The following is a 15,485-nucleotide window of genomic DNA, read 5'->3' on the forward strand; positions in this document are numbered from 1 at the left end:
AGCAAGGGGAAAGTATATAAAGCCGCATTTGAAAGGTGATAGGGCAGACCAATAAGTGAATGACAACACCTGTTACCCTAAACAGACTGCAGCCAGGATAACAGAACCTAAACACCCTGGCCACATTCCAACTAAATGGGCACAATGCAAGTGTATTGAGCGACGCCGGAAACAGTCTAGTTGGAATGTGGCCTGCAGAATGCATATTGAATACTTGTGGCCACATAACCGTTGTCCTGGTGCTGGCACCAGAGAATCTTGGCAGCCTGCAATGTGATGATCCACAAGTAGCGTGAATCCTGTCAGAGTGACTGCAGACTTGTAGCTAAAAACCAAACAACCCCTTTAACAAGTAAGAATTAAAGGGGCTGAGGCAGACGCGTGAAAAACAACCACATATTGTTATCCACCCCCCCCCCCCCCAAACTGTACAGCTGGCACAATGCAGTCAGGCGGGTAACATTCTCCTTCTATTCACCAATCCCAGACTCTTCCATCAGATGAGATAGAAGTGTGATCAGTCACTGCACAGAACATGCTTCCTCCAGAGTTCAGTGGTGGCGGCTTTACACCACTCCATCCGATGCTCGGCATTGTGCATGCAGATGCTCGACCATGGACACCCATGCCATAAAGCTCTGGAAACACAGTTTTCTTGTTAGCACCAAAGGAGGTCTGGATTCTACAGCTATGGAGTTAGCAGAGCGGTGGTGACTTTTCTGCCCCCCGCTCTGTAACTTTATGGGGTCTCCACTTCACGACTGAGTTGCTGCGGTTCCTTCCCCTTCTCGACAATATCACTCACAGGTGGCTTCTATTACAGGACTGCGCTGGTATCCGTGAGCGCTGCACCACCGGCCGTTAGGAAAGTCAGAAAGGAGCCGGAGGCTATACACTGGGAGCGAGATGTCACACAGTAAAGGTAATGTTAAAGGACTGAAAACATGAATTTTATATTTCAGATGTGTGTCTCAATACAATCTATAGTACACGGACACATCGGGCATTATGGCTAATTTTAGATGAGGTGTAATAATAGTTCTGGATTGCATGGTTTGGCAGTGCATTACTTTTCTATTGTCATTATAACATTGTGAGCCATTACATTTGACTTCACATAAATACACACTTCGTCCAAGAGCTGAAGTTGTATTTTAGCAACAAGTTTCCTTAGCAAATAATATTGACTCTTTCCCTTTATCTCCATTTGTGCAATATTCATAGTGACCCAACATGGAATAAATGACATAAGATTGTGGATTTATTAAGAGGCAGGCACTAATGTGTGACAACAGAGAATAATTCAATTAGAATGAAGCACATTCTGCAAATTATCACCCAAACAATAGAAATGATGAATGTAAGCAGCATGAGCAGAGGATGAAGAGCGCTGACTTTACTGCTCACTCTCTAATGATTTCCACATTGTCTAGATTTTCAGAATGTCTCACGCTCAAAAACAAAATCTGTAGACCTATAACTAGACGATTAGTAAGATCCATCAAAGAGTTGGATTTTTTAAATGGAATTGGGCAAATATTTATAAGTAGTGTCCAGGACAAAGGGGTTTTGTAATCACTTTATATCATAAAATTATGTATTTCTGTGCAATAGATCCAGACAAAAAAAAAAACCCCGGGAAGAAGCCAGGTTTTTGGCGAAACGCGTATTGGGACGTTTGTCCAGACCAGTAGTTTAGGGAGAGAATTTGTAGACTAGTAACTAGACAATTACTAAGTTACACCATAGTGTACCCATCTCTAAGTACCCTAAAGGAGAAAAGTATTTTAGGCAAAAGGCCCATCAAGGGGTTGGAATTTTTTAATGGGATGGGGCAAAGGAGTGTCCAGGACAAAGGGGTTTTGTAATCACTTTATAGAATTTTTTTTTTATTTTTGTAGTATGGGTCCAGGTTTTCAGGCGAAACGCATATTGGGACGTTTGTACTGACCAGTAGTTCAGGGAGAGAATCTTGAGAGATTAACAGCATGCCGAATAACTGCTGAAAGCCGGCATATCAACATTTATAAAAAGGCGTATATACAGCCTGACAGGCACGTGGTGTGGCCGCTAGTGGTCCACGTGGCCAGGAGTGTCCACTATGATTGAGTCAGCACGATCTCTGTGCATTTACACTGCCTGATAATCATGAATAAGTGTTCCTAGGAGCGCTTGTTTCCCGATTATCGTGCAGTCTAAACAAAGTGCCGATAACCAGACGAACGAGCAAAATGCTCGTTTGTTGGGAAAATTTGCCCAATAGATCTTTGTTCTTGGCAGCGCATCCTACTGTGTAAACAAAAAATGGGCTGCCGAGAACAATGGCAGCCCATCTGTACTGAATGATCTATACTGATCGGCGTGCATTGGAAGTGGGGTCAGCCTGTATAAGCATGCCATTAACAACCGCAGACCGGCAAACAAATTACCGGTCGTTTAACACTGCAAACCCCACAGTTTGAGTGCACCCTTACTTATGTAGATGGCACCTGCAGCGTTGCCATTAATTACCCAAAATCTGCCCCCTTTGATGAATTATTTTATGCATCCGATGCGGATGGAGATGATTCAGGATTCGGATGATGCCACACGGTAGCGAGGCTCCAGTGACGGTGGGAAAAAAAGGATCTGGATATTTCTGCATGGTAAAGCTCAACCAAAACTATCTCTGATCTCTATTTTTTAACATTTCTCACGCTTGCCTGCACTAGATACTCAGCAAATAGATCTAAATTTGGTCCAGATGGGTTGTTAAAATGAATCTGTCAGCATGTTTTTGCCATGTAATTTGAGAACACCATGATGTAGGAGCAGAGAGCCTGATTCCAGCGATGTGTCACTTACTAGGCTGTGTGTTGCGGTTTTAATAAATTCAGTGTTTTATCAGCAGTAGATTATCACTACAGGACTTGGTATCTGGGGCCTCCTAGTCACCAACTATATAACTCTGCCTCCACCACTGATAGGCTGCTTTCTGTGTACACTGTGCATAGGCAGAAAGCTGCCAATCAGTGGTGTGGGCGGGGTTATACACAGATCAGCATTCGGAGCTCTGCTAGATCTGCAGCAGAGACAATTGTGATTCTATCAAAGAGACATGTAGACAAGCAAGTGACACATCGCTGGAATCAGGGTCTATGTCCCTACATTATCTTGCTCTCAATTACATTACATTTGTTTTAATGGAGCAGATAAAAATGGATCAATGAATTGTGGCAAAATGGATGTGCGACAGCTTTCACCCTTTGCATAGCATATAAAATTCGGACAGCTCAATTTCTGAGCGAATTCGTTATTTTTTTTTCCTGCTGTTTGTAGATGAGATTTAGAAAATCTCATGCATTTTGCTGCGTCTGTAATACACTCCGCCCTGTGTGAACATAACCTTAAAGAAGAAATATAAATATTTGCTTCACCAAACAAGTATTTGTCCCCAGGAGTAATTCAGAGTTTTTTTTTTTTTTTTTTTAACTTACCGGCAAAAATTCTTTCCTTTCTGGAGAAAAGTTAAACTGGTAAATGGAAGATGAAAAAAAAGTTAGGAAAGTGAAAATTCATATAAAAGTAAAATCACTAAATCCGGATATAAAGTAACTGTGGTCACGTTATGTAGCGAATGACGTTTTATAGACATGATTTGCAGATTTATTGTTATGTCTCAATCATACATTAGAATAAAAATTAAGGCCTTGATTAGAATAATCATTGGACTGATTGCATAGAACAATTATAGTTTCTTGGAAAACTTCGGAACTGGAATATTTAGAGGAGTTGTCCAATTTGGAAAACTTCATAAAAAATTATTAGAGAAGCCACTGATTTCAGCGTGTCCATTGTTTTCAAGGGATTTGATGGCAGCAATAGAAAAAAAGTGACTCTTAAGAGGTGAAAAGGTCTTAAAGGGGGTGTCTGATGCTGAAAAATAATATTTTTCCTAGGCATTGATCTTCTCTAAATAGCAGGACACTCCCCTTTAGTCACCCTTGTGACCGCCAAAGAGCCAGTGATTGGCTGTAGGTGTCAGGTGACCAGAAGAGAAACATCCAATGAGGCGTTCTTCTCATCACCTGACTATTGAGGCCAATCACAGACTTCAGGAGTCCGGTAGACACCACTTCCTGAGCGGTTTTATGCTGGATCAACAGGGGCTAATGGAAGAGGAGTATACCTCCATTTGCTATTTTTTTTAAAAAAAATACCTAAAGAGAGAACTTTTTTCCCCGAACTTCGGACACCAACTTTAAAGACAGTGCCACTGCAGTATGCAATACACAACGAGCACTGAAATTAATAAACTGCCCATTTACTGCAAGCCCATCCTGAGACCTCCAGAATAAGAGACACTCCTTGGAGCCACTTTCTGCTCCAGCTAGTGGACCAAGGTCCCTGATTAAAGTGGTTGTCTGTGTTAACAATCCTTTTTCTTAGAAGGACCCCCAACGATAAGCTGATCATAGGGTGTTGAATTTATTAGCTGGAGAAAAAACGGGCAGCAAGTGATCAATCTCCCCACAGCAACCCCACTGGTTAATTGTGGTATTACAATGTAACCACAGATATCAAATTAGTTGCCCATGTACTGTTGGACCCTTCTGAGTGAGAACCACTTAGTAGCTGCTCTTTACTCGATGGATGCGCATCTGCAATATGGGACCACCATATTCTCTCATAGGGTATTTGAAAATGGGTTCATCACTTCCAGCAAGGGCTTCTGACAAGCGATCGTATGGTACTAGGTTAACTAATTCATGATGTACTATTGATCTAGAGCTTATTGAAGTTCTCCCTACCTTCCTAAATCACTGGAAGGACACTTCAAAAAGGAAAGCAATATCAGCAGCAGTCCCTCAAAACAGACTGAGTGAGTCACCGTCTGGGGCCTCGTTCGCTTTAATGTACTGGAGGATGTCTGACTCGTCCATGGCCTGTACGTTGGGCTTTGAGGGCTTTATGTACGTGTGCGACGGGCTGTTGGAATTCTTGGACTCCTTCAGAAATGTGGGCTTGGCAGGTATTTGTGGCTTTGGTTTATTCTTTGTCTTCATTCCAAGACTTAAAAGTTTCTCAAAATCTTCTTCAACCCTGCAGGCAAAAGTAAAGAAATACAGAACGTCATTTGTAAATTCAGGAATTAAGAATGATAGTAATGGTATGTAACCCATAGATGCATCAAATACAGAACGTTGCATCGCAGCATTGTCTTGACTGGGTGAAGTTTGCCGAGTCCTCTGTCCTCCGAGCTTACTTGAGATGACATAATGATGGATGCATGGGTCAGTGCTCCTTCCATCCTATTCTGTGCTCTGGCACCACTCTATGCTTCCGCAGAGGCAACCCTTGGAACTCCATGCTCCACCATGCCTGATTTTCAGATCCAGATGTTCTTGTCCTTCGGCTGCATTCACAAATCTATGTGTCGTGTTCCGTAATGCATGGATCGGCTGCGGGTACCCTGACTTTAACAGCCTCATAGGCGAAGATGAAGTTGTCGAGTTTGGGTCAGGAGAACCACAGCAAGTCCGTGCCTCACTGTCTGTACTCAGGCTGTGATAAATAGAAGTAATGAATAGCAAATTAGCCGGATTCCCACTACATCCTGACCCTGGGTATGGACTTGCTACTAGTAATGAGCGAGTATGTTCTGTTAACCCTTTCGGCGAACGCTCGCCGAGTATCTTCAGCGAGCTAGGGTGTTATGTTTTAGTCACTCTGTGCTCATGATTTGCAACTGTTTGACAGCTTTAATACATGTGAGGAATGTCTAAGAAACAGGCATTCCTCACATGTATTAAAGCTGTCAAACAGTCGCAAATCATGAGCACAGGGTGACTAAAACATAACACCCGAGCACGCTGAAGATACTGGGAAAACACCTGAGCATGCTCGCAAATCTCGAATAACGAGCATGCGCGCTCATCACTACTTGATACGTCCTGACTACACACTATGGTCTTTGCTTTTTTAATCTTGCCTCAGTGATGCAGTTTTCAATTTTTTTGTAGCTTCCCCAGCTTTTCTGACAACATCTTGATCACTCATGGCACCCGGTATCGGTATGTACCCTTTGACATATGTACACCATGGTGACTACTGTGGAAGCTGCAATCTAGAGATTCAATTAAGAAAGATCATACCTCCATGGAGGAGTTAAGCGTGAAGAAGGGGTAAATTCTCAAGACTCCACACCATGGGATTGTCTTTGCTGGCATAGAGCCGGGCTCCCCAAACAGTGGCTCACGGCTGTCTGCTAGCTTGGTGCATGAGTGAGTTTAGCAGAAAAATAAAAAAAAAATTCTGACAAGGTGGAAGAACAGCCATACAAAGGCAGTAGTGGTGCTGTAGCAGCCTCCTCCTCCTAGCTGGAGACAACATCCTCTGCGCCATGGTTGCCATCTTCTCCTCCTAGCTGGAAATATCCTCCGCGTTGTGGCTGCCACCTCTTCTACCTAGCTGGGAACATCATCCTATGTCCTGCAGTTCCCTCCTCCTCCTAGCTACTTTCCGTGCTGTGTCTCCCCAATGATGGCCGCACCCTGTAAAGCATGACAGCTCACAACCACTGAAGTGGCAAAAATTAATCAAGCATGTGGGTATCTACAGTACTTTACTGCTTATCCCAACATCACTCTCTTGGCTCCAGCTATATACAGTAATGGGCAAAAGTGTTGGCACCCTTGAAGTTGTTCCAGAGAATGAATTTTTTTTTTTTCCCCAAAAAAATCATTGCAATTACACGTTTTGTTATACAGGTTTACTTCTTTTTTGTGTATTGGAACAACACAAAAAAAAAGAAAAAAAAAAAAAGGCAAAATCAGACATAATTTCACACAAAACCCCAAATACGGGCCAGACAAAATTGTTGGCATCATAAACTTAATATTTGGTTGCACACCCTTTGGAATAAATAACTGCAATCAATCGCTTCCCATAACCATCAAAAAGCTTCTTACACCTCTCAGCTGGGATCTTGTACTCTTCTTTTGCAAACTGCTCCAGGTCTCTCATATGAAGGCGTCTTCTCCCAACAGCAATTTTAAGATCTCTACAGGTGTTCAATGGGATTTAGATCCAGACACGTTGATGTCCACTTCAGAACTCTCCAGCACTTTGTTTCCGTCAATTTCTGGGGGCTTCTTGAATTATGTTTGGGGACACTGTGTTGCTGGAAGACCCATGATCTAAGACGCAAACCCAGCTTTCTGACACTGGGCACTACAGTGCGACCCAAAATCCTTTGGCAATCTTTAGATTTCATGATGCCTTGCACACAATCCAGACACAGCAAAACAACCCCAAAACACCTTTGAAACTCCACCATATTTCACTGTAGTTACAGAGATCTTTTCTTTGTTTTGGTAAACCACAGAATGATGTGCTTTACCAAAAAGCTCTATCTTGGTCTCATCTGTCCACAAGGCGCTTTCCCAGAAGGATTTTGGCTTACCTCACATACATTTTGGAAAACTTCAGTCTAGCCTTTTTTAGGTCTCTGTCAGCATTAGGGTCCTCCTGGGTTTCCTGCCATAGCGTTTCATTTTATTTAAATATCGACAGATAGTTCACACGGACTCCGATGTACCCTGAACCTGCAGGAAAGCTTGAATTTCTTTGGAACTTGATTGGGGCTGCTTATCCACCATCCGGACTATCCTGCTTTGCAACCTTTCATCAATTTTTCTCTGCCGTCCACGTTCAGGAAGATTAGCTACAGTGCCATGAGTTGTAAACATCTTGATTATGTTGCGCACTGTGGACAAAAGAACATCAAGATCTCTGGAGATGGACTTGTAACCTTGAGATTTTTGATATTTGTCAACAATTTTAGTTCTCAAGTCCTCAGACAGTTCTCTTCTCCGCTTTCTGTTCTCCATGCTTAGTGTGGCACACACAGACACAGTGCAAAAATTCAGTCAACTTCTCCCCTTTTTTTACCTGGCTTCAGGTGTGATTTTCATATTGCCCACACCTGTTACTTGCCACAGGTGAGTTTGAAAGAGCATCACATGCTTGAAACAGTTATTTATCCACAATTTTGGAAAGGTGTCAACAATTCTGTCAGTCCCATTTTGGGGGTTTTGTGTGAAATTATGTTCAATTTGCCTTTTTTTTCTTCTCTTTTTTGTGTGTTGTTCCAATACAGATAAAGGAAATAAACATATTTACAAAACATGTGTAATTGCAATCATTTTCTGGGAGAAATACCAACATTTTCGGCCATGACTGTATGTGTATCAGGACTGTATCTTGCTGACTTCAATGAACACTTACCTAAATGGTGTCTGCAGACATCAATCAGTATTCAAGATTCAGTTTATTATGTCTCGCTGGAATAGTGACAAATATGTACTTAGGGAAACAATTCTGGAACGTTGCTGGAAAACTGGAGCAGAGTTCATGAGTGATTTTTTTTTAAAACCTTTGGTTAATGATTCACCATGGTGGCCCCGATCATAGTTTACACTGTTTATTTGTAGGGTCTTGTATTTAAAAGGGAAAGCTGAACCTCAAGTATGTATCTAGACTCATCCTGTTAAACAGATTTTTTACGTGTCCTACAAAATAATTGTTGGCAGCAGCACATTTGCTTGTGTAAAAAGAGTTCTTCTCCCAACAATATGCAAACTCTAAGTACAAAGTGATCATTTTAATTATCATTAGTCCCCCCTACAGGGTGCATCAGCCCATGTAAATTGGCCTTAAAAGAGCAAAGATCAACTAGTTAAGCTGCAAACAAAATTATTCACCCCTATTGTAAATTATGTTTATTACCAAGTTGACAAAGTTTCTGATGTTTGCTACAAAACAATCAAACAAGAACAATGCAACTATATCAATGCAACTAATATAACAAGTGGTTTCTCCAAATTCAGCACAAAATGCTACTGCAGTTTTAGAATTAATCATCACCTTCATGGCAAGCATCTTTAGTACCTAGTAGAGCTCATTTGGCTGTTATTACTTGCTAAAAATGTGGCCAGACACCGGCTTCTGGCAGGGTTCCTGAGGAACCTTAGCCCAATCCTCATAAACAATGGCCTCCAGTTCACTAATATTCTTAGGTTGTCAAGAAAGTGGTTCAAAAACTAAAAGAAAAATGATCATTACCCAGCACAAACAAGGAAAAGAATACACAGATTCAACACCTTTTGTAAGTTCCTAGAGATACAGCTGGAAACAGAGTTCTCAAGTTCAAAGTTATAGGAACCCTCGCTACACTACCTGAACATGACAGAAAGAGGACGCCGTCACCGGCAGCCACCAGATTCCTGAGGAGACAGGTGGTCCAAAAACCTTTAATTGACTGCAATAGACCTGCAGCGGGATTTGGTGGTAGCAGGCACTGAGGTTTTAGCTTTCACAGTAAGGCACATACTAAACGCTGAAGGGATCCATGCCCGGACTTCAAGAGATTACATATGGACCTAAAAGTAGAAGAATAGTTGGCTACAATATACCCAAAATCATATAAATATTGAAAAATGAAACAAAACTGAAACTTTTGGGCCTACGGATCAACAGTATGTCTGGAGGAGGAAGAATGAAAATGAAAAATACACTGAAAAGCACACACTGCCTACAGTGAAACATAGCGGTGGCTCGGTGATGTCTGCAGTGAAGCATGGAGGATTTTGTGGTAGCAGGCACTAAGGTTTTAGTTTGCACAGTAAGGCACATACTAAACACTGAAGGCCTTCAATGCCAGGACTCCAAAACATCACATCTACAGACCCAAAAGTAGAAGGTTGGCTACAATATACCCAAAATCACAAATAAGCCACAGACTTTTTAGCTTTCTGCTCTGTTAAAAAATTAAACAAAACAAACTTTTTGGGCCTACAGATTGGTATTGTCTGGAGGAGGAAGAATGAAAAATACACTGAAAAGGACACAATGAAATATGGCGGTGGCTTCATGATGTCTCCAGTGATGCATGGTGGAGGTTCGGTGACGCTGATCGTAAGGCATGGCGGTGGCTCGGTGATGTCTACAGTGAAGCGTGGTGGTGGTTCAGTGAAGCATGGTGGTGGCATGGTGAGGTCTACAGTGAAGCATGGTGGTGGCTCAGTGAATCATGGTGGTGGCATGGTGAGGTCTACAGTGAAGCATGGTGGTGGCTAGGTGATGTCTACAGTGAAGCATGGTGGTGGTTCAGTGAAGCATGGTGGTGGTTCAGTGAAGCATGGCCGTGGCTCGGTGATGCCTACAGTGAAGTATGGTCGTGGCTCTATAATGATCTGGAGCTGCTTTGCTTCCTCTAGCAGTAAATATTTGCAGAGTGTGGAGGGGAAGATGGATTCAATCAAGTATCAAGAAACATCATGCTTTTTGTTAATCTGAAGCTTGGGCACCATTAAACATTTTAAGAGGACAATGATCCCAAACATACCTCAAAGTCCGCCAAGGCTTGGTGTCAGAAGATGTACTGGAATATTCTGAAGTTGCCCGACTTGAACACCTCAGAAAATCTTGGCTGGCATTTGAAGTAGGTGGTTGCAGCACTTACACTGAAGAATATTAGTGACCTGGACACCATTGCCCATGAGGAATGGGCTAAAATTCTTGCTAAAAATACATTTATACTAATAATTTGCGATCTTCAAAGGTTTCACTGTTTAATTGAGTTTTCTAAACCCAGAAACCACCCAGGACTAAAGCATTTTCCTGACTACCTGCGCACAAAGCCAGGGCTGTATCACATCCGTAGAAATTTCATAGACCATCCATTCCCTACAGTTTACAAGATAAACCTATGTTATTGCATGATAATTACAATACTACGTGACATCCCTACGATATAGGAAACTTCTGACTGTCTCCTCTGATTGTCTATTTTCTGCCAGTTCCCACAATTGCACTTTTCTAAAAAGGAAAAAACAAAATGACTTTCATTATGCTAAAACAGCATCACAAGAAGGTTGGACAAGTTACAACTGTCCGTACCTGAATAATGCATCGGTGTCCTCTGCAGCTGATGGTTTGAAGGAAGGATCATTACTGCATGCAGACGGCAGCAGCAGTGAATCTCCTACTTTTACGATCCCTCCTAGGTCTTGCTCCTCAAATAATTTGATATCTAGGAGAAAACAATAGATTTTAAAGAACTGCTCATTGTGCAACCATCTTGGCTCTTAGGTAAACCTTAGACATCCCCCCAGGCAGATGAACCTGCTGCTCTGTAATTGCGGATGTTATAGCAGTGTAGTAACTCACTCAGGAAAGTAAGGGGACACACTAAAAACTGCAACAGACCCTGCCGGTTCCTGTACAGACTAGAGATCCCGAACCCGCAGTTCCTAGTGGTTCCTGCATGAGCCGATATAGCCCTAACCAGAGACTAGATGATGGCAACTCGGACCTATGCTGCCTGAAAGGCAGTCAAGCGCTTCACGTTCCTTCTAAGTAACCGGAGGGCAGAGCAGAGTGCAAATTACCTACAGAAGGGAAAGTGTGCTGAAATAGAAAAAGATCCCAGAGTGAGTAAAACAAACAAAGTATTAAATACGTACTGTTAGAAAATAAACCACCTACTTCAAGAAACATAAGATAGGTGCAAGATAAAGAATGAAAACAGCAAAGCGAAACACTAGCTGGGATTTCACTAACTGATTTAAATTACAGCAGTAGGGCTGGACATCCAAATGAGACTATCACCAGCAGGAAAATCCAGCAAGGGAAGGTATATTATGCCACACAAGAAAGGTGATAGGGCAGATGAATAAATGAAAACACCGGTTGCCCTAAATAGACTGCAGCAAGGATAACAGATACCAAACACCCGGAGAAAAGGTGTATCTGCTGTGTCTCAGCGGACAGAGAAGACGACCACAAAGCAAGGGCTCAAGAGAACCCAGACGCATGACAACTGATCACAAAGAAATCCGCTGGGCAGCCTAATTTTGCTTTACACCCTTGAGTCTTGCTTCATGTCTCATAAGCACGGCAGAGGCATCTATGGTCAGACCACTATGGTTTTCAGCAAATGCAAAAAATGTAAGTGCACAGAGAATAAACAATTCAATATACCTAAACAGTGTGAAAAAAAAAAAAGCTTTTTTTTTTTTTTTTTTTTTTTTTTTTAAAGAGTCCGGTGTGCCGATAGTCTGTTCATTGGTCTCAGGATAGAGGTTTCCATTTAAATCTCAATGGATTAGTGTCAGCTATTTCACAATACACAGTATCCAATGGAATTATCCTCTGGCGCTACTTCTATAGGACAAACAGACATCCAACCAAAAGGTAAAGCAGTGAGGATTCATTTATTAGGTCCAATGTATTTTAGTCATATAGATAGATAAAACAGCACTTTGTAATAATTTAAAAGTCCTTAAAACAACACAGCTCATGTTTCTTGCCCGCCCCATGGTTTCACCCTTCTGGCTTTGTCCAGAGCATTCTGCTGTGTACTAGAGCAGGGTTCCCCAACTCCAGTCCTCAAGGCCCACCAACAGGTCATGTTTTCAGGATTTCCTTAGTATTGCACAGGTGATGTAACTATTGCCTGTGCTGATGATGGAATTATCACCTGTGCAATACTAAGGAAATCCTGAAAACGTGACCTGTTGGTGGGCCTTGAGGACTGGAGTTGGGGAACCCTGTACTAGAGTATGCGTCCATGTGCCCTGGACAAAGCTGAAAGGGTGAAACCCTAGGTTGGGAAAAATATACGAGGGGTGCTATTTTTATGTTTTTTTTAAATTATATAAAATTTCTGTTTTATGTACTGCTGAAGTACACATCTATATGTCCTGAAAAAACGATAGGGTGAAACCTTTGGTGGCATACGATACCTGAGGAATATTGTTTTAGGAGAGCGGTTTGATCTGAGTCAGTAAAATACATTCGACCTAATAAATCACCCCTTACCGATTTACACAATTGTTGGACATCTCTTTTGCCTTATCGAAGTATCACTGGCGGATTATTTCCCTTGATGCTATGTATTGTGGAGGAGCGGATGCCGAGCCGTGGTGGTCTAAATGGAGACCTCTATCTCATGAGACCCCTAAACAGACTATTACAAAACCTGAATGTGGTCAGGAGTGTTTACTGAATCTGTACTACTGTGTGTTTCGAATGGTCCAAAATAATAGTTATTATAAACAGAGCACATCAGAACACACGGAGGGCTCTATTTTTATAAGACAACCCATGTTAAAATTTTCTCAAGGAAATCCTACTTTTCACAGCCATATCCGAGACCGTAAAGCTGAGGCAAAAGCTTTGGGACAAGAGAAGGTGAAAGAGCAGCTTCACCTGGACTGAGCTCTGAACTTGCAGTTCCACAAGCAGACACATGAGCGAACAGAGACCAGTGAGAGACCAGGACATCAGTAGCATGGAAGGTGAAGAATGGTGAGGTATTACTCCTTGTGTTATACAACACAATAATCGTCTGTAAACAACTCTATGGGTTTGGAGAACTCCTTTAAATTCTCCTTGAAAAGTCCCATTTTCTCAAGACGTACTAACCCTGGCCAATATATAGACAGCGTAAACTTAGACTTGGCAGTCTGAAAATGAGCCAAATTTATCGCAGTGGCTCATGATGATAATAACTTTGGCACATCTGTACACAGACTATACACCACATCTTGTTTTTAGCTTAATTTTTTGTGCCAAAATGTCACGCAATGGCGAATCTGAAGCCATATCTCATTTACAGCTAAGCCATGCCCTCAACATAAAGCTCTACCCACCTTCCCAGTGAGCCACAAAATAATTAGGTCTAAAACCAGATGAGCTACAGTACATTAAAATTTGGAGAAACCCACCCTGCCCCTACTCCAAATAAAAATAGGTAAAGTCAGAATAATAGATCTGTCCCTACATCTTTTTCTTTTGTATTTTCATAATACTTAGCCCAGAATTTGGCCGGAGCGCAGATGCTTACATAAGGCGGCAATAATACTTTGGAGGGAGGTGGAGGTCTGACAGGTCTCTGACAGTGAACACTCTTCAAATAAAGGACGGTTTAAAGAGTTCACTAGAAACAGAAAAGTATTTACACATCTCGCCTCGTTCCAATAATTATTTATTTCCTTGGTTGCCAGAAAACATCAGAAACACTTTATAACATTGGGGTTTCCAATTACAGGCTGTGATGACTACACTTTTATAAGAACAGTGCATCCCCATAAATGGAGCAGCGCGGTTTGATCTTTCTATCCGTGTTTCTGCTTATAGCATAAAATATTTAATTTCAATTTTATCCCTTTTTTAAATACTTTAATGCTGAAACCCTTGCTTAAAATTTCCTCTGCTGTAAGATCATAAATGTCTGAATATAGTTAGATTCAGGAGCATCAGGAGCCTGGAGAAGGCTGTGCCCCTTGAAAAAGGCTGCGCCGAAACGCGCGTTGGGGTGGACGCATGGCCCCCCTGTGAGCTCCAGCATCCTGTGGTCCGGTGTCTTAGTATGGTAACATTGACTTATTTAAGTATGTGCAATCCAATTTATTGTTATCTAGGGATTATCAGCATTGACTGGGCATTATAATCAGCTGCCATATCTCTGATATATATTATGTGAGATCTATACTAGTGAGACCACAGGGAATACTTGTTGATTACATTGTGGTAGAAACATATGGACAAATAATCTTATGTGGACCTCACAGCGGGGATTTACGTGTCCCGTATTTTTATGTATTGTATATTTTTGCACCACATGTGTTTCATGTGTCGGTATTCCAATCTTTTAATATATCAATTAAATAAAATTATATTTATAAACATATGTATAAACATTTGGGCGTTTGATCGTTGCTTTTTGATCCATGGATATTCATCCGGCGCATGTGCAGTGCAAAGGTCAACAGAGGTCAGTAGACCTCGCTTCTCCAAACACGTGCTGGATCATAATGACATATCCTTGTCTGTGGGACATCGAACAAGCCAGGAGGGACATATTTAAGAACTGGGACAGCGTGACTCCCCACCTCCTTGACTATCCTGTGTGACAAAGTCACTGGCAGAATACTGGAGTGGAGATACTTGTCTGAGACTTTTTGCTTCAGTGATGTAAAACATGGAGGTTTCTCCTGAACATTAGGTGCAGAGAGGGTTAATAGCCAGAGTTACAAGGGCATGCTTTACAGGTGGATAGCTAAGAGCTGGGAGGGAAGCTATTCACCCCATCTCCACTCCACGGCATGGTATACGGGCTATAAAAAGCCAGCCTTTTGACTCAGGAGGTGGTCAGTATCTGGAGGCCAGCTCCAGAGAGAGGAGCGTGTGTTTGTTCCTGCTAACCCTGAATCGTGTGGTTTTTGCTAACCCGGAGTGGCCGGACCACGGCCAGTGCAAGGACTTTGCTGGACTCTTTTCTTAATTTTGTTTGCAGTGAGGCTGGATGGGCTGTGCTTATTTTTATGAACTTTACATTGGTTTATGCTGCTCAAATAAAACCAACTGAAAATTTAAAGAGACAGTGTTCCGTTTATACCTCAATGCATAGCCGAGTGAGCCGATCTACCACACCTGGT

General features: G+C 42.0%; 1 protein-coding gene across 1 annotated transcript in view; it reads right to left on the reverse strand.

Moving 5' to 3' along the window:
- Nucleotides 1-1,239: 1,239 nt before the first annotated feature.
- HS1BP3 (HCLS1 binding protein 3) overlaps nt 1,240-15,485 on the reverse strand; it is a 97,897-nt gene continuing 83,651 nt past the window's right edge. The window contains exons 6-7 of the mRNA XM_073674044.1: nt 10,942-11,074; nt 1,240-5,082 (exon numbers count right to left, since the gene is read on the reverse strand). Of these exons, the coding sequence (XP_073530145.1) occupies nt 4,848-5,082; nt 10,942-11,074 (368 nt within the window). The 3' untranslated portion in view covers nt 1,240-4,847. The remainder of the gene's footprint in view (nt 5,083-10,941; nt 11,075-15,485) is intronic.

The sequence above is a fragment of the Phyllobates terribilis genome, unplaced genomic scaffold (assembly GCF_046119375.1).
Source record: "Phyllobates terribilis strain yellow unplaced genomic scaffold, ASM4611937v1 Scaffold_3__8_contigs__length_932513732, whole genome shotgun sequence".
NCBI lineage: Eukaryota > Metazoa > Chordata > Amphibia > Anura > Dendrobatidae > Phyllobates > Phyllobates terribilis.